Source organism: Argopecten irradians, chromosome 8 (genome assembly GCF_041381155.1).
Source record: "Argopecten irradians isolate NY chromosome 8, Ai_NY, whole genome shotgun sequence".
In the NCBI taxonomy this organism is placed as follows: Eukaryota; Metazoa; Mollusca; class Bivalvia; order Pectinida; family Pectinidae; genus Argopecten; species Argopecten irradians.
The window spans coordinates 3,886,665-3,910,272 of NC_091141.1; the positions used below are offsets into that span (position 1 = coordinate 3,886,665).

General features: G+C 36.7%; 2 protein-coding genes across 2 annotated transcripts; both read left to right on the forward strand.

The window, feature by feature from the left end:
- Nucleotides 1-556: 556 nt before the first annotated feature.
- On the forward strand, nt 557-16,841 carry LOC138329123 (phenolphthiocerol/phthiocerol polyketide synthase subunit C-like). Its single transcript, XM_069275877.1, has 9 exons — nt 557-637; nt 2,141-2,358; nt 4,670-4,830; nt 5,519-5,722; nt 5,928-6,109; nt 6,582-6,756; nt 7,102-13,833; nt 14,095-14,262; nt 14,523-16,841. The coding sequence occupies exons 2-9, from the start codon at nt 2,147-2,149 to the stop codon at nt 14,834-14,836; spliced, it is 8,148 nt and encodes a 2,715-aa protein (XP_069131978.1). The 5' UTR covers nt 557-637; nt 2,141-2,146; the 3' UTR covers nt 14,837-16,841.
- A 2,618-nt stretch (nt 16,842-19,459) lies between these two features.
- LOC138329124 (uncharacterized) lies at nt 19,460-23,608 on the forward strand. Its single transcript, XM_069275879.1, has 4 exons — nt 19,460-20,232; nt 21,449-21,544; nt 21,952-22,228; nt 23,029-23,608. Exons 1-4 carry the CDS (start codon nt 19,717-19,719, stop codon nt 23,256-23,258), a joined length of 1,119 nt encoding a protein of 372 aa, XP_069131980.1. The 5' UTR covers nt 19,460-19,716; the 3' UTR covers nt 23,259-23,608.

The following is a 23,608-nucleotide window of genomic DNA, read 5'->3' on the forward strand; positions in this document are numbered from 1 at the left end:
ACGTAAAAAACAGGTTAATCAAGCAATGCATTAAGCTTAATTAGAAATTGATACGTTTTATTCATTTTTGTAATATTTCAGCTATTTTAGAATTTTTCAGAATGATAAATTTACGAGTATACAGGAATCGTGGTAAACGGGGACATAGGGTTAACAGCCAATTCAAGTTTATTCTGCGTTCATTATATTATGAAAAACATTCAAATGATATTATCTAAATTGGAAAATGCTTGCACGTGTATCTGGAGCACGGCTCTCTTTGCTGTACACGTGAACTGGTTATGAAAGTAGAGCACCTATGAAAGGTGAATAGGAAAGTAGAAAAGTGGAGCACGTATCAGAAGGGTTGCCTAGGGACACAAACAATCACCATACTCGTGTAATAAAGGATTTCATAACATGGGGGCGGGGCAACATTCATCAGGGGGCGTAGTAACTGCTAAATAAGGAGCAGCTCTGAGGTAAAGGGCGGAAACGTCAATTGGAGGCGTAACCAGACGTACAGTTGATGTTTATAGACAATGTAGAAATATTATAGAAAACCACCCGAGTCCGGATAGAACATATATATATAAAGATAGAATAGTCGTTTGCTGATCATAACAGCAAGTCTGTTGAATCAGGTTCTGGGCTTTTGGTAAGTTTTTTTCCGTTTTCACTATCATTTTAGCGCAGTTCAAAATATTTCTTACTGATATGAAAGTGACTTTAGTAAGTATCGGTTTTTTATATTTTGTAAGAAATGTCGAGTGTTTTATCATTTTAATTGGATTTGTATTGTGTTTATTTTCCATGTTTTGGTTTTTGAATGCTATCTGGAATTTATTTTCATTTATATTGTATAATATATGGGGAAATAATTTGTACATGTCCATATTATTTAGTAAAGGTAAGTAGAACAAACTACAGAATGATACATGTACATATACGTTTCAAAAACTTAACTGAAAACATATTTTATAAGTTATAATGCAGGTATCGCTATGAAATAGTCTTTTGTTTCAAATATTAACTTATCATCTGCTGTATTAGAAACGAATCTTATCAAAATCATTTACGCCGGAAAAAAATCGCAATTTGCTGTTTGGATCTCATTCGCGGGGGTTTATTTTCATGAATCTTCTTTGTAGCCTTTTAAAGTGATATAGTTATGTACGTTTGGTATGTAAACTTTTCTTTTTGAATAAAAAATTTAAAAAAATCGCGAGGTAATATATTTTGCATATTTGGGTACATTAGTGAATTTAGGGAAATTAAAATCCCAGCAAAAGTATTAAATATACAATTTATACTATATCATTAGAACTATATAAAGTAACCATTAAAAACTGCTACACCAAGTAGCTATAACAGCCAAGTCTCAGACAGTGTTCACCCCAGGGACATATATCAGTCATAGTCTCTAATGCTAGTACTTCAACTGCACGTCATCTGTGTCAGACAAGACAACTACAGCACATTGTAATGCCAGGTCATGTCAATAAGTAGTGCATTGCACTATAGAACAGTTACCTCGAAATATCGCAACCGCAACATAGCAAAATTAGAGTTTTGATATGGCCAAATTATCCAGAATTACGACTGCTATAAAGTATTAAAATACACCACAACAATGTATGTGTTTAGGTTTTTGTCACTGCTAATGTTAAGATGTTAACATATCTATGATAAAACAAAACTTGACGTAATACAATAAAAAATTTAAATGATATACAGATCGAATTATATATTATTAAATACAATATTATTTATATCCTATTGTACAAAAGACGTCGTTGAAGTTATAGCTTAGATTTGTAATGTTCACAAAGCACTGTAATAATAATTTTACCAAAACTATGTTTGAAGAAGTAGCATTACATAATAATTTTACCAAAACTATGTTTGAAGAAGTAGCATTACAACATAAATTAATAAGGCTAATGAACTCAAGCGCTTAAATCTCTGAAGGTAAAATATCAGAACTTGATGAATTAAGATGTCTTTTAAAATTGAGAGAAATATCAGAAAATTTATAAAGATGATAAAAATCAGTTCAATTTCAATGTATGAAGACATACTTCAGAATTAGTTTTTTTTAATGCACAGTATAAGCGAAACAATGCTTTAATCTGAGAGATGTTTATTTTGTTGATTGCAGGGCCCGATGGAAGACGAGGACAATGCTTTCGCCATTGTTGGCGTGGGATGTAAGTTCCCTGGAGCGGATAACCTGGACGAGTTCTGGCGGGTCCTGCTTAATGGGGAAAATCACGTGATTGAGATTCCGCCAGAACGCTGGAACGTGGACGCCTTCTATAATGAGGACCCTATGGAACCAGGGAAAACGAATGTCAGACGGGCCGGATTCATCCGCAAGTAAGTAGTGCATGACTGCTTTCATTTCACAAATCAATAACGAATTACCCGACCGTATCTATTCATGCCTCGTGCTCGTACACGCACGTGTACCGATTCAATGTCGGAGCAAACGTCATAGCATACACAATGCAAAATGCGATGTCAGGTGCGGTAGCCAGGCGGTTTGATTGACAGCTAGCGATTCATTAATATCGGTTCTAATAAAAACATGTTCTGAGAATAAACACAAATGTGAATATTGTAAAAGTTCCGGGAGAGCCAGGATAGGAAGCGTACTATGATACACTCAATACACTGTATACAGGATAGCCCAGAAAACATTTCTCAAAGGTATTGCTTAATCAATACAATTAGAAACCAAAAAACGCGAGAAATATTTAAAAAAATAGAAACCGGGACATCAATACTCGTTTACATGGTATCTACATGTAACATTATATTCTTATATTTTTAGCGCACCATCTGATGATGGCAAACGCCTGTAGTCTGTAGTCCGTGGTCAGTCATTCTGTCGGTACATCTTCCTCCGTCTTTCAATATATCCTTCCGTCCGTTAACCATTTTTGTTACCAATATTTCTCAGAAATTACTGAAGGTATCCTTCTCAAATTTGAAATATATGTTCCCTTATTTAACTATTTGAAGATTTTTACACCTTTGTCTCAGAAAGACGTTAATTATTATTTTCTTAACCTCCCCTACGGTTCTTATTGTGCAGACTGCATTTTGACTCATCATTTGATTACAAAATGGCCGACAGGTCAAATCTTGGATTTTAAAGGTTGATGTTTACGAAATCAGGAAACTTTTGTGAATTATGTCACGATAACGTTAGTTAACGATTTGCATTAAAAAACCTTTACTAGGATATTTCAAAGCGTAATTATGCTTATCTGAAATTGAATCTTTCTTCGCAAAAATCGTTAGTTTCCTGTTTTTTCGATATCAATCATGACACTATTTTTCTATATTATCTTGTTAAAATAAATTAGTCCGGCATGAAAATAAAATTTCTTTTGATTTCGTAAAATCATTACCGTTCTATTGAAGCCATAACAATTCAGGAATTACTTCCTGTAACATATCTTCCTCATGCATGTGTTTCTCTAAGATTTAGTATTACAACCTACCTGTTAGATGTGACTAGAGACTTTATAACTTCCATACCCCTCCCCGAACAGTACTCCCCCTTCACATACACACACAAACACAAAACAAAAATGATATCAGCCCTAAGATTTCATTGACATTGCTTTTCATTAAACTTTTCAGTGTCAGTGAGTTTTCCTTATGAGGACCTAGAGGAAAGAAAATTAATAATAATAATGATCAATATTTTAGTTAAGCATTTTAAAAACGAGATATAACATTTCGCAAAATTCGTGTCTGTTCGTACGACTTTTTAATTGCAACCTTTTGGATATTGCCATATAATGTAGATAGAATTCCCGTGTAAGGCGTTTGGTATCCTAGTCTAAAGCCACACTCATTCTCAATTTATCATTTCACATACGACCATTTTAAGGACAAGTCTCTACTCGGGAATAGTTGGGTTATGCTATGACTAAAATTTTAAATGTGGTGCATTAAAACAAATACATATATAGATCCATTTTCTTAACACCTTACGATACACTGGTATATCTATTGAAAACGATAATGATTGGTGTATTATGATATATTTTTCTGCAATGTTCTTAATCAATATATTTGTATGCTTATATTTGCATTATTTTCATTCTTTTGGTGTAACTGATGATTAGATGTTGATATTAAAAGCAAATAACGATGATCTAACCCATAAACTGGAACGGATATTTTGTATTCATCTCATAACTATGCATGTTTCACAGTGGAAAAACTATGTGATAAATTTCACAGCAGATGGTTATTGATTACGTTTAGACACCCCAGTGTGTAAACACCTATGGCGCCTCTCATTGGTCAACTCCAAGATCTCTCTTGATTTCGATTGGCTTTCAACTTCGAACTACAGTACTTTCATAGCGCATTTTCTTTTAAATAACATTGCATTTACTGTATAACAGGCATGTACAAAGTATTCAACGCTAAAGCTCGTGTTTTTTTCAAAATCTGAAAATTAACCAACTCGAGTTTGATAAACATGAAAAACAAAAGCCACTTGTTGGGGAATCTCTATATAGACAATTAAAGTTTCCATATCGACATTAGTTACGTCATATTTATCCTAATTGTCGCGGATTTTGATGTCATTCTCCCCTGGGCTGATGTAGATTATATCGTGAGATGACGGTAAATATTATACCATGGATAAATTTATCTGTAGATACGACATGTGGGACAATAAGTTGTTTGGAGTTAGCCAGGTGGAGACGGCCAGGATTGACCCCCAGCAACGATACGTATTGGACTGCGTTCATATGGCGATGGAGGACGGCGGCATAACGAGGGAGGACCTGAACGAGACCGACACTGGGGTCTATATAGGTATATAGTATTGCGAAACATCATCATATTTACATAACGAAGTGAAATGAATACCTACAGTCAAGCTAAGCTGTGCAATTTCATTTCACATTTTCGCAGTGTTGTAAGTAATTGCGAAGTGATTTCTCCTGTCTCGTGCCCCGAAACGTTATATATAGCGTCACGGTACGTAAAACTCTTCACTTCGATTTCTGCTGTAATGTTTCCATCTAAACATACAAAAGTCATAAAAGACAACAATTTTACAGTTCATAATTTCTGTGTTGTAACTAACGTTTATTAAGCATCTGAAGCTATCTGAATGATTTTTACGGCTTAATTCATCAAACCTGATGATTTTCAATAGATTAATGAAGTAAAATAACGTGAATCTTTTTGCCCAGTTACGGCACTGATTATTCGTGGCGATTTAATTTTACAGTGTTTGTTTTTTGTTTTTGTTTTTTTTTTAGTTTTTTTAGGTTTTTTTCTTGGTTTTGTTTGTTTTCCATAACAACTTTTTCACGATAATTTACTATCGTGATATTTTATATAGGCTCTATAGTACCAGCACTTGGATCATTTCCGCGCTAATTGAAATTCGTGTTAATAATTACCAGTGAAATTCGCGCTATTTTATAGTACGAGATTGGTTTATGTACTTACTTTCTCTTAACTTTGTATAATGTTTGTTTCTTGTTTAATTCAGGCGCCATGAACGATGACTACAGGGAGTCCGCTAATGACGAGTTGACGGCCATGACCAACTATACATTGACTGGTTCCAGCCTCAGTATCATAGCCGCGCGCGTATCGTACATCTATAACCTACTTGGGCCTTCCATGTGCATCGACACCGCGTGTTCCTCATCTCTCGTCGCCATCCATCTTGCAATTCAAGCTATCAAATCAGGTTAGTTCTATAATCAACTAAAAAGGAATTTTCTAATTAGTCATTTACAACATAGGTTTATTGCTGCAGTGCTTTCAAATGTAAACACCAGAGCAGACAATAGATAAATATTCTTCTTGAGAATTTATTACGCTGTGGAGATTGTATAATAATATATATTCAATTACAATCATATCAGTACTTCACAGTTAGTCTAATATTTCAGGTGACTGTAAGGCTGCAATATGTGGCGGTGTCAACAGTATTTTGTACCCGCATATCTTTGTCCCGCTGAGTAAAGCCCGTATGGTGTCCGCCACTGGGCAGTGTCAGGCCTTCTCGGACACAGCTGATGGATACGCTAGAGGAGAGGGTTGTGGCATGGTCATCATCAAGAGTCTCAGACAGGTGCACTCTTTGACATAACTGTTGGAAATGAAAAATCATGGCGGATTGGTAGCTATTAAAGCTTACAAAATTGAATACATTTATCTTTAAATAAAATTGACATCACTTCAAAAACACTTCGTGTTGGTATAGAAAATGGTCAGTTTTGAGAAAATTTGGATTTCCTCCTATCATGAAGTTATCTTCCAGCCATCGTTACAAAGAAGTGGCAAACATTTCAGCTAAAGACCTCCTATGATATGAATAGAGCGGTCATAAAAACGATCAACCTGTCAAATCAATCATTCTTTGTCCAATACAGTTTATCAATACGATACACGTTGTTTTAAACACAAATTACTTTTAACATACATGGAGTTTAACTGCAATATGACACTGCCTTGAACTGCACATTGAGTAAAAGCACATTTATATCATTTATACATTTCATTCCTTTGTGGAAATAGCAGGTGTTGGCTTTTGTGTTTTACAGGCAAAACTGGATGGGAACAAAATATGGTCTGTAATGGTAACAGGGTGTAACCAGGACGGTCACACCGCCACTCCGATCACAGCGCCATCTGGAAGACAACAATCAGCACTCCTGGAGCGTGTATACCGTGACTACGATGTTGACCCTAAGATTGTACAATATATTGAAGCACATGGTAATCCTTCATTTAGCTAATGTATTAATCGAAATTTGAAATAAGAAAATCATATTTGGTACGATTCTGATAAAGATGCGGATAATGATAGCGTGTTTTGTATTTGTTTTTGTTTAAAACTCAAAAGTTATTACATTACATCATGTTGCCTTATGTGGTGTCACTTACAACTCGCAAATAGCAATTTTGATATGACACATTAATTCCCAGCTACTTATTTTCTTTTTCATGACGCAATAATATTTTATATTCTGTTATTTCCGTATTTGTTTCTTCGTTTGAAATATTGACGAAATTTGAGGAAAAAGCTAGTACTTAAATTGCTTTGTTGTTTTTTTTAAAAAGGTACCGGTACACCTGTCGGTGATCCTATCGAAGCAAACAGTCTTGGATCTTTCTTCTCTAAAGGCAAAAACATCCCGGAAGGCGAAACGGATGTTAGGATAGGATCAGTGAAAACAAATATTGGTCATCTGGAATCTGCAGCTGGAATTGCAGGTCTCATCAAAGTCATGCTGATGATGCATCATGGTAAAGTCGTGCCTACTCTTCATTTCCGGAACTCTAATCCAAAAATAGATTTCGGCAGTTACAATTTTGAAGTTGCTACTAGCATCACTGACTGGGACAGGCTTCCGGATGGCACCAGAATGTCATGTGTGAACTCGTTTGGATTTGGTGGTACCAATAGCCATGCTATAATCAAACAGCTCCCTGAAGCAGAAGTCAAACCCAGTGTTTGCCATGATTCTGAAAAACCAGTAGACCATTTTGTAACTCTATCAGCTGTGGACATTTCTTCTATCAAAGCAGGCCTGGAGAGATTTGCTGCAAAGCTCAGGAATGGCAGCTATAACATCTGTGACGTATCATATACGTCAATAATGAGAAGGGATCACTTCAGTTATCGTGTGGCTTTCACAGCGAAAGATTGTATTGAACTTGCTGAAAAATGTGAAAAACAGGCAAATTCAATGAAAACCGTCAAAGCTCCTGGATTCAGCAAACCAAATATTGTTTTCTTGTGCTGTGGTGTTGGAACCTCCTGGAACGGAATGTGCAAGGAAATGATGGCAAAAGAACCTGTCTTCCGCGCTGAAGTTGAAAGAGTAGACAGTCTCCTCCGACCCCTATGCGGCTGGTCTATCGCAGAACGATTTCATGACGGCATTGACGTGCAAGATCCACTCACGAGCCATTTAGCGATATTTACATGCCAAATAGCACATGCAAAGCTATGGCATTTCTACGGCATTACTCCTGATGCGGTCCTGGGCCAGTCTGTTGGAGAAGTAGCGGCGGCGTACATAAGCGGTGCTCTTTCCCTTTCGGATGCGGTCGAGGTTATCTACCATCGGTCAAGGATTCTCGCAAATGCTACAGGTGGAAAGATGATGGTTGTTGGAAAATGCCCCATTCAGCATGTCCAGGCAGTATGTGACAAGTTTCCTGGACAAATTAATATTGCAGTGCAGAATAGCTCGGTAAGCTGTACACTTTCTGGTGATAGCGACATCATTGACAAGGTTGAAAATTTACTCAAGGAAGACGAAGATTTGACAGAAAAGCCTTTCATCAAACAACTTGACGTCAAATGTGCCTACCACAGTCATCACACAGAACAAGCGAGTGCAGAACTAGAAACACATCTCGACGGTCTATCTGGACAGCAACCGATGTGTTCCCTTATCTCTACTGTCACTGGTGAAGTGATTAAAGAAGGAGATTTCACCACCGCAAAGTACTGGAAAGATAATGTGAGGATGCCAGTATTACTACAACAAGGTATCGAAACGGCCAGCAAAAGTGGGCCATTTAACATCTATGTTGAGATTGGTCCTCGACCAGTTCTACGTGCTCACTTGCCTGACATAATGGACCCCAAGGAATCTGGTGCATTTGCTTCGATGACGACGGACAAGGAATATTCAACAATATCCACATCTCTCCTTGAGCTGTACAAACAAGGATGCAATCCAAAATGGGATAATCTAGTTACACATGGAGAGCTTACTGAAGTCCCGACCTATGCTTTCAATGAAGTCAAATCCCTATTTGAACCGGACACACGACGTTTGATGGTTCAGGGCATAGGAAACGCAAACACAAACCACATCTGCGTCGAACGAGTCCCAGGAGAAGGAATACAGTTCAAGATAGATATCAATCCATCAAAAACACCATTTGTTTATGAACATGTGGTGGGTGGCAATATTCTACTGCCAGGAGCCTTCTATTCTGACGTAGCATTGGAGATTGGAAAACAGGTTTTCGAAACATCCATGCAAAACCTGCAGGTGTCGTCAAGGTTCCTGCGTCCTTTAAGGCTGGTGCAAGGCAAAGCTAGCGTTCCAGAGGCGATGGTGACAGAGGAAACAAAATCTAAAGCAACATTTGGAGTTTTCAACAATGATGACAAAGTTGCTCACTGCACGATATCGACTGATATCAATGATACTAGTCCGAAACACCTAAATTTGCTATCCATCAGAAAACGTTGCAAATCAAGTCAGAGCGCAGCAGAAACTTACAGCAAACTTGAAAGCCTTGGATTTGCATATGGAGATGACTTAAAGATAATAGGTAATGCAATTAAAAACGAAACCGAATGTTTAGTTGACATCAACCTAACCGACGCTATCATGAGAGAACTTCACAATACAAATGTCCATCCGGCAGTATTGGATGGACTTCTTCAAACGTCCGGGGTACTAGATATAGAGGCGGACAAATCAATGACCGTTCTTCCAGGTGGAATAGGACGTCTGAGAATCAACAGGCCGCTTGAGAGAAACATGTATGCGTATGTACAAATGGTAGAAAGAACGGAGGAAAACATGATGTACAATGCTCTACTGTTATCCAAAGATGGCAGTGTTATCGTTGAAGTCAAGGATTTCATGGTTGTAATAATTGGACCACAACAAGAGAGCAAGAAAAAGATGGCATACAGATTACAGTGGCAGCGAAAAAAGACACCTATCTCCGCTGGTAAAGAAGCTGAAAGAGTATCGACTCTGGTTGTCTCGCAGGTGAAAGGCAAAGCAGATAAACTTGCAGATAGCTTGTCGAATACCGATGTGAAAGTTATTATTGCCGAGGATAGCTCGTTTGCTGATGATCTTACTTCAATTTTGAGCGACCCTAAGCAACGACCACATTCTTTGGTGTTTATTGCAAGATCCCAAGATGACATCAGTGATAATGGCACAGATGAGGTGTACCAGGCTGTCTTGAAAAACTGCAGTACTATGCTGACTATTGCACAGACTTTGGCGAAAGTCAATGCCAACACACGATCATATGTTATCACCTCAGGAACACAGGAGACTCGAAATAGTGATGCGACTGTCTTTAGTGTACTAGGATCGGAACTATGGGGAATGGTGAGATGTATTATACGTGAGCATCCTCTCAACGTCACACTTCTGGATACGCATATTTCCTTAGAAGAAACTGCTCCCCTTGTCCGCACCCTCATGACTGGCGACAACCAGATGCTCAATGATCTACCAGAGCTATTGCTGTTGGAAGAAGGAATATTTGCAAACGAGTTTGCGGAAGACGAGGAAGAGGGATGCGACTCAAGGTGGATGGATATTGATGAGGGATTCGAACTTCAACTGAAAAGCAAACACCCTGATGATGTTCGTGACACGTTTTACATTATTCAGGAAGCAAAGAATAATGATAGCAATGATCTGAGTTTAACTCTGGCGTCAGTTGTTCTACATGATCCTGATGTGTATCCTCTCACTCTTCAGTCAGCCGAGAGCAACGTCCCATTGTGGATAGAAGACAACGAAGATGGCTTTGATGTTCTAACTTTTGAAGCTCTTGGTTATCCTAACGACAAAAAGCAAGATCTTGTTGTGGCTTGTTATCCAATGAGCGTACAAAGTAAAGTAGTTGTTCCTAAGGATTGTACTTGCAAAGTTGGCGACATTTCTGGATACAAACCAGGTTTGATCCAGCTTGCAGCGATCATGTGGCAACTGAAAGAGAATGTTAAAAAAGTATCAACTACGATTGTTTTCCGCAAAAACGATTCGAATGTTTCCCCAATGATGTTGAAAGCAATGCTTAGCACTACCGAAGGATTAGAATCTTCATGTGTCACCTATGAAGACCTTTGCAACAATGCATCTGGGAATTCTTCAGATACTCTTGTCGTTTTATCCAGCGTAAATGGACAGGGGTTGACACGGATGATTGAGGCTTGTACAAATATCAAAAGAGTGCTATCCTTGCAAATGTACCTTCCTAAATCAGTGGCCCGTGCCGCGGAACGACTATATCCGGATATTGAGTATGCTACTTTGGATAACGAAGAAATGCTGGCACAAAAACAGCTTGAAAAGTCTGTACCGAAAGCAATTCGATGGCTTACGAAAAACGCTGACAAAGTGAAAGTAGATTCAGCTGTGCTTGGAAAATCATTGAGTTTGATCCGTCAAAACGACGACAACAGTAGCGAAAGCATGAAGCTCAAAATTTCTAAAGACCAAGCGCTTCGACGGGATGGGTGTTACATAGTGACAGGAGGACTGACAGGTCTTGGCTGGGAAATAGTCCAACACCTATCGAGGAATGGGGCGGGTCAAATTGTTACGCTGTCAAGACGGCAGCCAGATGAAGCGAAAAAAGCGGAAATCAGACAGCTGGAAGACAACACCAAATCCAAAATCACTTCTCTGTCCGCTGATGTATCAAACAGTGCGTCTGTGGAGGAGGCCTTCCGAACCATCGAATCAACCTTTCCACAGTTCAAAATAAAAGGAATCTTCCATGGAGCTGGTGTTCTTGCTGATTCTATGTTCTTTAAGATGACAGAAGAACATCTTCAAAAGGTGCTTTTGCCAAAAGTCGTTGGCAGCTGGAATCTACATAAGGCGTCGAAAAATCATAACCTTGACTTCTTTGTCATGCACTCCTCTATGACATCTGTAATGGGTAATATTGGTCAAAGCAATTATGGGGCTGGGAATTCATTTATGGACTCCCTTGCACATCTCAGGAAAGCTAAAGGAATGTGTGGACAGAGCATTAACTGGGGTCCACTGTCTGTAGGTATGCTCAAAGACAACAAAACAGAGGATGACCTTGCCAACCGTGGGTATCTTTCACTTGATGTGCCAAAAATTCTTACCTGTCTTCAGAACGCAATGATGATGGAGGTCCCACAAATAACATATGGAATATTCGACTGGAATATCGTCGGCAGAGAACTGCTCAATCCAACCATGATTAGAGTGAGACAAAGATTCAAGACATTTGTTAACGCTGGAAAAGCTCGGAAAAACCAAACGGCAATACAGCTGGACTATGAACTGGACTCCATTGAAAACATCACAAAGTTCGTCATCGCCGTAGCTAGCGAAGTTCTTGGCATCGATGCTGATATGCTCACACCAGCCACTGCCTTCAACGAACTCGGAGTGGATTCCATGCTTGCTATGACCTTTGCTAATCAAATCTCAGAGGTCACGAATTGCCAGATTCCAATAATCACTTTGATGTCTGAAGATACGACTATTGGCAGTATTGCAGAGTACCTATTGGAGAACATGTCTGGAGAGGAAGAAGAAGATGAAAGTATGGAGCACAAATTGACCTTTTCGGAGAAGAGATATTATGACAAGTATCTAAAGGATCCAATGTCTCCCGGACTGTTTATATGCCTTGACATCGAAGTCATGCATTCAATTTCCGTTCCAGAAGTGTGGAAAGGCTTTTTGTATCAGATTCACGGCAAATATCCTTTGATGAGGACATTATTTGTGCCTGATGAAGACAGTGAGACACCTGATGAAGTAAAGAAAATTGTAATTTCACCAGAGGATGTGGAAGTCGATTTCCAAGAGGTGCCCATGCGTGAAATAACGTCAAAAGAGCGCATTCCTTACCCACGTGAACGGTATATGTTCAATCCAGCAAAGGACCTACCACTTCGCATTTTGTATGCAAATGATGGCAAAAACTGTCGCATGCGTTTTGTGTTCAATCATTTGTGTTTTGACAACACTTCGGTAATGTTGTTTCTGGGAGAGATACAGGAGTTTGGCCGCACTTATCCGGAAACGAAAATCAGCATGCCAACAACATCGAATGACATTCCGAAAATGATATACAAACGTCTCAAAAAAGATGCAAATCCAATGGAAACCTTTTGGAGGAACAGAATTCCTAACAACCTCAAGCCCGTCTCATTCTTACCTTCCTCTGACCATAAATGTGATCCATCCAGAGTCGCATTTTCAAGGATACAACTACCCAGGAAGTTGATAGGCAAGATCTTTCAACTTATCGAAAAACACAACTGGACATTGTTTCAGGTCATGCAAACAACTTACCAACTGTTTCTTCACTTGCTTTTGGGCGTTGAATGTATTCCATTACTGACCATAATTGACCTCAGACTGCATTTCCCTGCCCTGACTAAGGATATCGCCACCCTGGTGAATACCGTTCCACTCTTTCAGGAATTCAGCAATGACGCTTTGATACTGATTGATATGATCACAGAAAATGCCAACAAGACACGAAAGTGCCTGGAAAACAGTTTACTTCCTTTGCATGAAATCGAGAATATTGTGTCAGAACAACTAGAGCCCCTAGCTGTGCTCAGACATCAGATCATTTTTGAAGAATCTACCGTATCAAAGGAAATGAAACTTGAGGATACGCATATGGAGGAGGTTTTGCCTGACTCGATGTTAAGCAGACGGGATTCACGGAAACCGATGATACAGATGGTCAACACACTGACCGGTAGCTACAGCAAAGAAAGTGTGATACGTGTCTGGCACGATAGGACGACACATGAGATCGACCTCGAACTGGAATATAACTCTGGTTTTATTGACAGAAAGGCGGGAAAGGACTTCCTAACTGCCTACGTAAAAATGCTGGAGAAAATAGTCAAAAAGCCGCAAAGCTCCCTGGGAGATATCAAAGATCAACTAAGCCGAAAATTCTTAAAGAAAGGAAGAAGTTTCTCAGAAAAGCTACGAAAAAGGCAGCGAAAACTAGGTCACTCGAAGTACGGAAAGGCACCTCAGCAAATGATTCATCAAGGTATATAGAATTACATCACAATTACAATCATATTATTCCTATGTATGCTATATCAAGCTATTTTTGTAGGCTTAACACTGGAAATGTCTTCTAGATTTTTCTATTGCGCTTTATTGATTATGATTTTAAATAATTGCTAGCGAGGCGCTTGACCTGTATTTAATATGCTTTTTAATATGGTATTCATATTTACTTAAATAATTGTGATCTCATTGCAAATATAACGTATATTTTGCTTACTGACAAATTTATATTTTACAGGCGCATTTTACAAGCAGACAAAGAGTGGTTGGGACCATGAGGTGGAGCTTTCTCTATTAGATGTTGATTTGGGCGGGAAGTCACTAAGCGTGTTGAGATGGGGAGACGATGATGAGAAGAAAGTCGATTTCTCACAAGTTTCACAAATACGCAAAACATCTGTAGGAGGTAATTATTTTTATTGCAATGAAAGTTTACTGGATCAATGATTTTTTTTAATTTTTTTTTTTAATGTTGATGTTTTGAAGTTTTTGTTACACGTATATATTACAATAATTCAAATGGTTGAATATCTTATTATCATCACAATCTGGTCAATTGCCCTGGTCTTTGATACTTATGATAAACTTTTATCAATATGTCAAATGTTTCTTGTTTTAATATTCTCATGCATACACATTCACAATTAGGTACTATTTGTTTTTCAGAGATGCAAGTCTTGATTGTGGAGAATTGCTCCCGTGACTATGTATTCAAAACTAGGGATCCATATGTCCTAGATGATTGGGTGAAATCAATCAAGCGGAGAATGTCCCAAGTGTCTTACAACGTGCCACTGATGATTGAAAATACACCTGCCTATTCCACCTCCAACGAGTCCAAAAATGACGTCGTTTTGAATCGTGCACGATCTTTGGACAGCGCATATGAAACCCTTGATGAGGAGGGAAGCAGCGTGTCCTCACAACAAGACTTCCTACCCTCAAATGAATCATCCGACATTCCACAGACGTATCTCTGAGCGGACAAATGGCAAATATGTACAAATTATATACGCTTGTATAGTCTCAATGTCTATAAGATTTAGAATAGGTATCAAGTTTTAAAATCCACATACATGAAATAAAATACCAAAAAGGCGCCAATATCTGTTTGCACTGTAGGATCGTTTATAAATAGGTGAATAATTACTCCATCAACGACATATAAAATGCAACGAGGACAATCATATTTAAACTCAGGTTAGTGCATTCAGCAATTAGATAAGATGTTCATTATTTATGTACATTTAAAATACTGAATTATTTATATTGTAATATGACCTAACACTCGCCAATTGAAAATAGATACAAGTTATGAACATCAGTTGGAGGTAGATACAAGTTAATAACATCAGATGGAGGTAGATACCAGTTATTAAAGTAAACTGTCGGGCAAGGATGGCTAAAGTCGGTAAAAATGGTGTGAATGTATCCAGTATAATTTCTTATGAAATGGAAAAATAAAATATCTCGTCAAAATCTGTCTGCGTACGAAGAAATTAATTTAAAGTACAGGAATTCTAAAACGTCCTCCCGGCTCACTATGTCCGTTATTACATTTCCACGCAGCCTCGCTTTCAATGCTTTCAACTTTTCTTTATTTCAATGGTCAGAACTGGGAAACGTAAGCAGAACTTGACCGTCGTTTTAATATGTAAGAACTTTTGGAAGGCCAATGAACGCATTTAGACTGAATTTCTTTTCCCGACTATTCACTTTAACATCAGTTGGAGATAGATACAAGTTAATAACATCAGTTGGAGGTAGATACAAGTTAATAACATCAGTTGGAGGTAGATACAAGTTAATAACATCAGTTGGAGGTAGATACAAGTTAATAACATCAGTTGGAGGTAGATACAAGTTAATAACATCAGTTGGAGGTAGATACAAGATAATAACATCAGTTGGAGGTAGATACAAGTTAATAACATCAGTTGGAGGTAGATACAAGTTAATAACATCAGTTGGAGGTAGATACAAGTTAATAACATCAGTTGGAGGTAGATACAAGTTAATAACATCAGTTGGAGGTAGATACAAGATAATAACATCAGTTGGAGGTAGATACAAGATAATAACATCAGTTAACATCAGTTGGAGGTAGATACAAGATAATAATATCATGAGGAAGTAGATTTTTTTATTATTAACATCAATTGATAGTAAGATATATAATATTAACATCATTTAATAATAGATAAGTTTAACAATATCAGTTAGTGGTATAAGTTAATACAATGAGTTGGAGGTAGATGATGTTAATTATACCAGTTGAAATTGAATATATTTCAACAACATCAATTTGTAGTAGTTTACGTCATTTACATCATTTGAAGGTGAATAATATACCTGATTGGGAGATACACGTAAATAACATGAAAGTAGATACGTGTGACTAGCGTGTGTGTAGAGCAAATAAACGTGTGTAACATGCATAAGGGGCAGATGCAGATGACGAAAACCCCTGGGAAAGTATATGTTTGTGGGTATCGGGTGTGTGTGTGTGGGGGGGGGGGGGGGGTAAGTACACAATAATTACATGAGTAGGTAGTATACACCTGTAAGTAAAATGAATGGGAAAATATAACCCGTTAATCACATAACAGGGATATATATATATGTACCTATAATTCTTTGAATAGAAAGATAAAGTACGCATTTATTATCGATGGTAGGTACTGGTAGACACATATATATATGCATGTATACATTTGTAGGAGTACTCGGTGTCATCAAAATAATTAAGCCCACGCCAGCTGCCTCGCTAAGAATTATGATTGCGCTAGTAACAATGCTGTAGACTCGAAATAAGAATTAGCAAAAACGCTTTCGAAATAGATATTCTCGAAAACAGCGCAATACTGTTTGTAGTAAATATATGCTATAACATAGGTTTACCACAAAAACACCAAAACACTAAACCCCTAACACCTTAAAACATCCATTCGTTTATCCATCAATAAATAAGGTTACAAAAACTAACGCACATGTCTCAATGTTTGACTATGTACATAAATTGGGTAATTGAAGAAAAAATCGTATTGATTGGTTATTGGGATGATTTAGTAAACATGTCTTTTTAATATTTCCTTGTTTAAATATAAATTGCTGTCCATTCACTATTGCTTGACCAGATGGTATGTTTTCTAGGACATATACATTTACCATTTGGACATTAAATAGCATTACTTGACCAGATGGTATGTTTTCTAGGACATATACATTCACCATTTGGACATTAAATAGCATTACTTGACCAGATGGTATGTTTTCTAGGACATATACATTCACCATTTGGACCATTAAATAAGCATACTTGACCAGATGGTATGTTTTTTAGGACATATACATTCACCATTTGGACATTAAATAGCATTACTGACATGGTATGTTTTTAGATATACATTCAATGACATTAAATAGCATACTTGACCAGATGTATGTTTTTGGACATATACATTCACCATTTGGACATTAAATAGCATTACTTGACCAGATGGTATGTTTCTAGGACATTGAGTGCATATGATTAAAAAAGCTTTCAACGATTTTCCATCATGGTCAAAAATTGTCCATAGATTTTTTTCGATTTGATATTTTAATTTTTTTATAGCATTTCGAACTTCAATCAGTTTAAAATAAAAACAAACTCGAGCGACGTCACAAACGAAATATTAAACTGAAAAAGTCTCAATAGAGGGGGCGCAACTCGTATTAATTTTTTTTTTAAGTTTATGATTTTGTTTTGCACATCTTATATTGCTATCTTAGTCTGATATTCTATGCATACAATGTACATCATTTTAATATTAGATTAACATCAAAATTAGAAACATTAAATCTAAGTTTTCCATAACAGTCCTTTTAGATAATAAATATGACAATGATTCAAATTACATACGAAATGACATGTATTTGTTTATCTTAACTCTACATAAGATATCCGCATTCGAAATTTAATATATGAAAAGTGCAACCTTTTTTACCTGCGACAATTTATTTCAAGTGAATAAAAAAGAATTGTATATTGAAATGTCCTTTGTTTCCTTTGTTTCGTGATTTATTGATGATGCTTTAAATGAAGAATCGTCCACAGGTGGCTATGTGATATGGAAATCATGAAACGACTACTAATTGTTTTCGCTGTATAATGGGGGAAATTATTGAACTCAATAACTGTACATTTATGAAAAGTGGTGAAACGAACGCAAATACTTCATTGAGCACTATGAGGCTTTAGACAAAAAAAATCGAATTCCATATTGCACGCCACTTGTATAAAGTTATGTTTACTTCTATGCGACTGATCGACGATTGTCTTGACCATGTCCTTTCACTAGTGGTGCACTGACGTATCACACACCGTAACGATCCGAACTAATGTCAAAAGAGGCATATTTAAAGACATCACAGAGAAAAACTAAGTACAATATTATTTACGTAAAATAAATTTCAGAATATGAACGTTGATTAAATTTTGCGACGACGAGGAGGGAAATTAAAAGAAACTACTATATTGACATAATAGAACGTGCATTCGTAATAAAATGGATTGGTATGGGTAGATGAATTATTTATTTCTTGAAAAGACCACGGTAAGTGGCGTTTCTCGATGGTAATGTTTTGTAAGCAGTCTGGTCTGGTTGATTCTAAATAGAGTCGGCGAATTACATATTTTTATATAGCAGTGCGATCTGGCCATCTATCTGTCATAATGTCTAAGTCTTGTGTCAAGGTCAGAGTATCTCGGGCTAATTGTATCATTATCCTGTTGCTATGTGCGTATATGTATTTTGTAAAATTTCACTAACTCTTTTTGAGTACATGGCTCATTAATCTGGTATTGTTTATTCTTCGTGCAAATTGTAATAATAAATGCCAACACGATGTTAGTCAAACTTTAATGCCTTACATCGTAGTCCATCTTGGGAGTCACAATACTGTAATATAATTGATCCGCTCTATGTTTTTATGTAAAGCCATGCTATAAATGGCAAAGAACCATGATGTAAATTCATCTGTTTTGATGAAAAAGTGCCACAAAGTGTCAAACTAAAGTATCCTGTCAAAGTAAAATTGCTGAGTGAATTTGCGACCCGAATTTTAGTACTATTCTTGCTGTAAATTGTGCTGATTAATTTTTCGTTATGCATAATGAGAAAAATATCCAGTAAAATTTGCAGTAAGAATAAGACCAAAATGCTGGTCGCAAATTTAATTGGCAATTTTACTTTGACAGGGTAATTTACTTTGAAAAAATAATGTGTTCAAAATAGTTTTTAGTTAAAAATTAATGGATACAAATTAGTTTCCACTAAAATGTAGAATAAATATAACATAAGTTTTAAGTGAATATAATTTGGCTATATCACTTTTACACACACTCATTTAAAGACGAAGTATCGAAAGACAGAAACGAAGAAAGAAAGATTTCTACATTTTTTCGGCATCAATTTAGCTTACATTCCAGACCAGGGAACAGTTAAAAAAAATAGTCATTCTTTATACGGATATACCTGCCAATAGCAATACACATAACAAAGCTGAGCTATTCTATTATATCATATATCATTATCCGGGATGACTAACACACATTTACTTACCGGGACATTTAATGATGTAAGACAACTATTTCGTGTTCTTAAATTTACTCTCGATTGCCTCGCTTTTAAACACTTTACACTCTTACCTAGATTAAACGGTATCAATGCTCTCTGTGTCTCAAAGCAGGAAGTGGTTTATATTTTGGTATTGTGCCAGGTTGTTGTGATATATATTCACTTTAAAAATATCACATCAACAACAGACATGACGTGTCATTGAGAAATCGCCGAGCACGTTTGTTATAAACAATTTGATGCACCAGGTTTTAATATATGAAAGAATGGCCGGTGCTCAACGGGCATCGAGTTTGGAGGAGACACTAGCAGATCTTTCAACCTGTCTGACAAAAAGACACCAAATAAAAATAAGAAGAGATGCAGTATTCGCGGATTTTGTTGAGTTTCTCAAAAAGCCCGTCTCTGACAACTGTAAGTTTGAGGTGAAGTTTGTAACCGACGGATGGACAGAGCCAGCGAGTGACACAGGTGGCCCTAGGAATCAGTTGTTCACACTTTTCTTTCAGGAATGTATGCAGTCTGAACGATGTATGTTTGAAAGTAACGACAATGCATTGTTTCCTGTTGACAATGCGGAAGCTTTGGATGGTCGATGGTTCTTCTGCCTTGGAAGGGCAATCGTGCTCTCTCTCGTCCAACAAGGAGCAGGCTTCCCTTACATGGCTAAATGTTGTGCCAATAAAATTGTTAATAGACAATGTGCAGAGGATGAAAATCTGACAAAGTTATTTCAAAAGATCACCATGGCTCAGGTATTATTTAGGTCTATTATCACTTCACGAAACCTATACAATGTATATACATGTATACATACGTACTTTCATATGGCTTAATCACATTTAAGACATCTACTCTGGCTTTTATAAGTATTGTTAGTTTGTACTTTTAAATACTTTTGTAGCTTAAGAGTAATTCATCCTCGATACATCAGGAGTTACTATCACTGGCGTCATATCCACTCCTGTATGTTATAATAGCAAAACTGGTGGCGTTAAGTACATTAACCTTCAAAGAGTTTCGGTAGGCATGTAATTGGTCAGATTTTTCTACTGGAATGTCTGCAGCTTTACTATGACGTAGTCCAGGGGAGGACATAACGTCAATGATAGTAACCCCTGAAATATCGAGGATGCAATGGAGTTAGATGAATTCAAATATCTTGATTGGTGCGAGTATATTACGTGTCGTACAACAATACATTTAGAATGTCATCTTTCTTTTACTACTTGCACATATTGAATTAAAATTTCAATTTCGTATTTTGCAACGGTTCTTTTAATTTTTGGAAATGAGAGTAAAAATATTATTATAAGCAACATCCATCAGATTTGTCTGACCTGCTTGTATCAAATAAAATTAAAAAAAAAAAAAAAAAAAAAACATTATTTCAAAACTAATTTATTTTTTTCTGGTATAGAAGTGCGATATCGTTTGGAATTCGCATGAAGCTGATATCTGATTTTTTTTTTTTTTTTTTAGAATTATTAAAAGTTTAATTGTGCGAGAATGAAAGTCATTACTCTAGATGTTAATGATTTAAGGAGCAATATTTGAGGATTTGTTTACTGAATATATTTCCGTGTGTAATTTACGTGAAAATTATTCTCTGAAATTTACGTGAAGAGAATAACTTATTTTCATTTGACATGTTGAAACGTACATTACTAATAACAATACTGGCTTTGCAGAACTTACGTATGTAAAGATACACTAAAATAATTGTGTACCTATTAATGTTGTGTTCTCATTCCGGCGCCCTGTGACATTCAATCAAGCGTATTATATATAGAATCACGTGATGACACACAACTCAATCTTGGTCAAAGGTCACTGTCAATCATGCAAACAGTGTTAAGAATGTATGTCACGTATGCTATTAACTGAAAAGTGAACGTCATTTTCAACCCTCTCCTAACGTTTTTAACTTAAATCACTATTATTTTCTTGTCTAATTTTGTGTTATGACAGGTTCAGGCCAAATCAGAAGAGGAGTTAAAACAGCTCCTCGGCGACAATGACATCCAGCTCCTTCTGAAGGGAATGCGAGTTGTGGATGATGAGATGGTAGGCTAACACACTCACCTGATGATAATATCTTTTATGCTTTAATGGGGGAAATACTGATTTTTTATGACTTACGAATATTCGTCATTAACGGTGCATTCCTTGGATAATGGTATCAAACTGTCCATACTTAAAACAATATAACAACCTAGTCATGCAAGTATCCACGTTAAAAATATCACAAATCTCCATTGAATGAAATTAAGCTGGAATGAGTGAATGACTTGAAAGTAAACACTCTTGCTCGAGGACAATTATATATATTCGGATGCTGAATACAGGGCCTTAACCCTAGCAGACATCTATAGTATATATGTGAAACCAATATTACTTTTGTACCTATTTTTTTTATTATATGAAATTTCTTTTCGTATTATTTTCCTGTAAAGTTTCTTGTTTTGATTCAGAGTATGAAGACTCGGTTAAAGAACATAGTGAGACTACAAAATTGTCCCAATGCCATCAAACAACTGACCGAAGGTCTGGATACCCTCGGATTTCTAGATAACATCAGGGGATACGAAGATGAGTTCGAGAGATTTCTAGTCCTAACAGAAGGCTATTTTATTGATAGTGTGTTTATGCGAAAGCAGTTGTTTGATCCTTTGATGAACTTAAAAGCTTTATCTGATGGCCAAGTTAATGTCAAAGAGTGGGCAGCCATGTGTCTGACCAGCATGAACGGTTCGTTGATTGCCATATTACTCCCTATTTGGTATTCTTCTTTTTTATCTTCTGTTCGGTAAATCATGCCATGTCTGTCAATCACATTTTATCTTATCTTTGTGTCAAATATATGTTTTGTGCATTTCATAAAGGATGTTCGACCGACCCACTGATAAGGTGATCATCATGTGTCGCACAATCGTTGTATAAACTGGGGTGAAACACGTGTACAAGGTTATCACCTATATATAGACCATGTCAATTATATATGTATATAATGAAGGCAAAAAACGTCAGGTGACAAATGTAAAGGCATTATGTCGCTTAGGTTGTCTATTTATACAAGTGTAAACACATCTTATAATAATTTCCCCTCTGTTTCATCCATGTGAACAATTTTATCGTTATCAATAATTTTCACTCGAGTCATTCGCCAGATCCCAAAACAGATTTGTCTTCTATTCATCAAAGCTTTGATAAAACAAGCAACCAAATATTAACATATAAACAAAAATGCAGACCTGGGATCTTTATATCTTTATTAAATGTAAATAGTAATTAAATTAAGAAAATGGATGTTTTCGACTGACTGTTCAAACTGTGACATTTTTGTGTTGCGTAGTGTGTGTATTAATATTATAAAATTGATAATTACAACAAGTTTGACACGTTTACTATAGTTATATTTTTTATAACTATATAGGCATATTTGCGGAGATTAATGAGATGTAAATAAGGTGATACACCCCATGCCTTGTAAGATTACAAGTTTAAAGTTTATACTTAGCGCTAATGTTTATCATTATATTTTTTTCCAGACGACCAGGCATTAAACTTGTATGAGTTCATCACGGGTATGCGGTCCCTTCCCCCAGGAGACTGTGACATAATGATAGAATTTAATGTCCAGAATACATCAGACAAACTTCCACGCGCAATTACGTGCGCATGGCTATTACTGTTGCCTCTTGGCAATGACTCGGACAAGGAGTTCGTCAGATCATTTAGAACAGCGCTCGATAATCGGACTGAGTTCGGAAGGATATAATATCATTTATACCACAATAGGCGCTGTTATTCAACTCTCAGGGTATCGATTAAACGATGCAGCTGTTGATTAACAATTTGTTTATACCACACGTGGTTTAAACTCTGTACGCATTCTGATTGGCTGGTACGATGAACTTTGACCGAACTACGTTTTCTCAGTGTCGTATCATCTTTTGTCAACGTCATCAATAATCGAGTGACGTCATGCTATGCTGTGATCGCCGCTTGACACCAAAACTGCTGTTGGATTGCGTACTTATCCTCGTCGTATTTCTATCGGCTAAAATCGGATATAATTGTGGTAGAAACAGGTCGCACGACTCGTGGTTGTTGGATATCGAATTTATT

Bases quoted from the DNA above. Each gene is read 5' to 3' on its own strand.
- LOC138329123 (XM_069275877.1), top strand. From the start codon at position 2,147: ATGGAAGACGAGGACAATGCTTTCGCCATTGTTGGCGTGGGATGTAAG. The intron at 2,359-4,669 runs GTAAGTAGTGCA...ATTTATCTGTAG, and splicing joins CGGGCCGGATTCATCCGCAA to ATACGACATGTGGGACAATA. The intron at 5,723-5,927 runs GTTAGTTCTATA...CTAATATTTCAG, and splicing joins AATTCAAGCTATCAAATCAG to GTGACTGTAAGGCTGCAATA.
- LOC138329124 (XM_069275879.1), top strand. From the start codon at position 19,717: ATGCACCAGGTTTTAATATATGAAAGAATGGCCGGTGCTCAACGGGCA. The intron at 21,545-21,951 runs GTAGGCTAACAC...GTTTTGATTCAG, and splicing joins GAGTTGTGGATGATGAGATG to AGTATGAAGACTCGGTTAAA. The intron at 22,229-23,028 runs GTTCGTTGATTG...ATTTTTTTCCAG, and splicing joins GTGTCTGACCAGCATGAACG to ACGACCAGGCATTAAACTTG.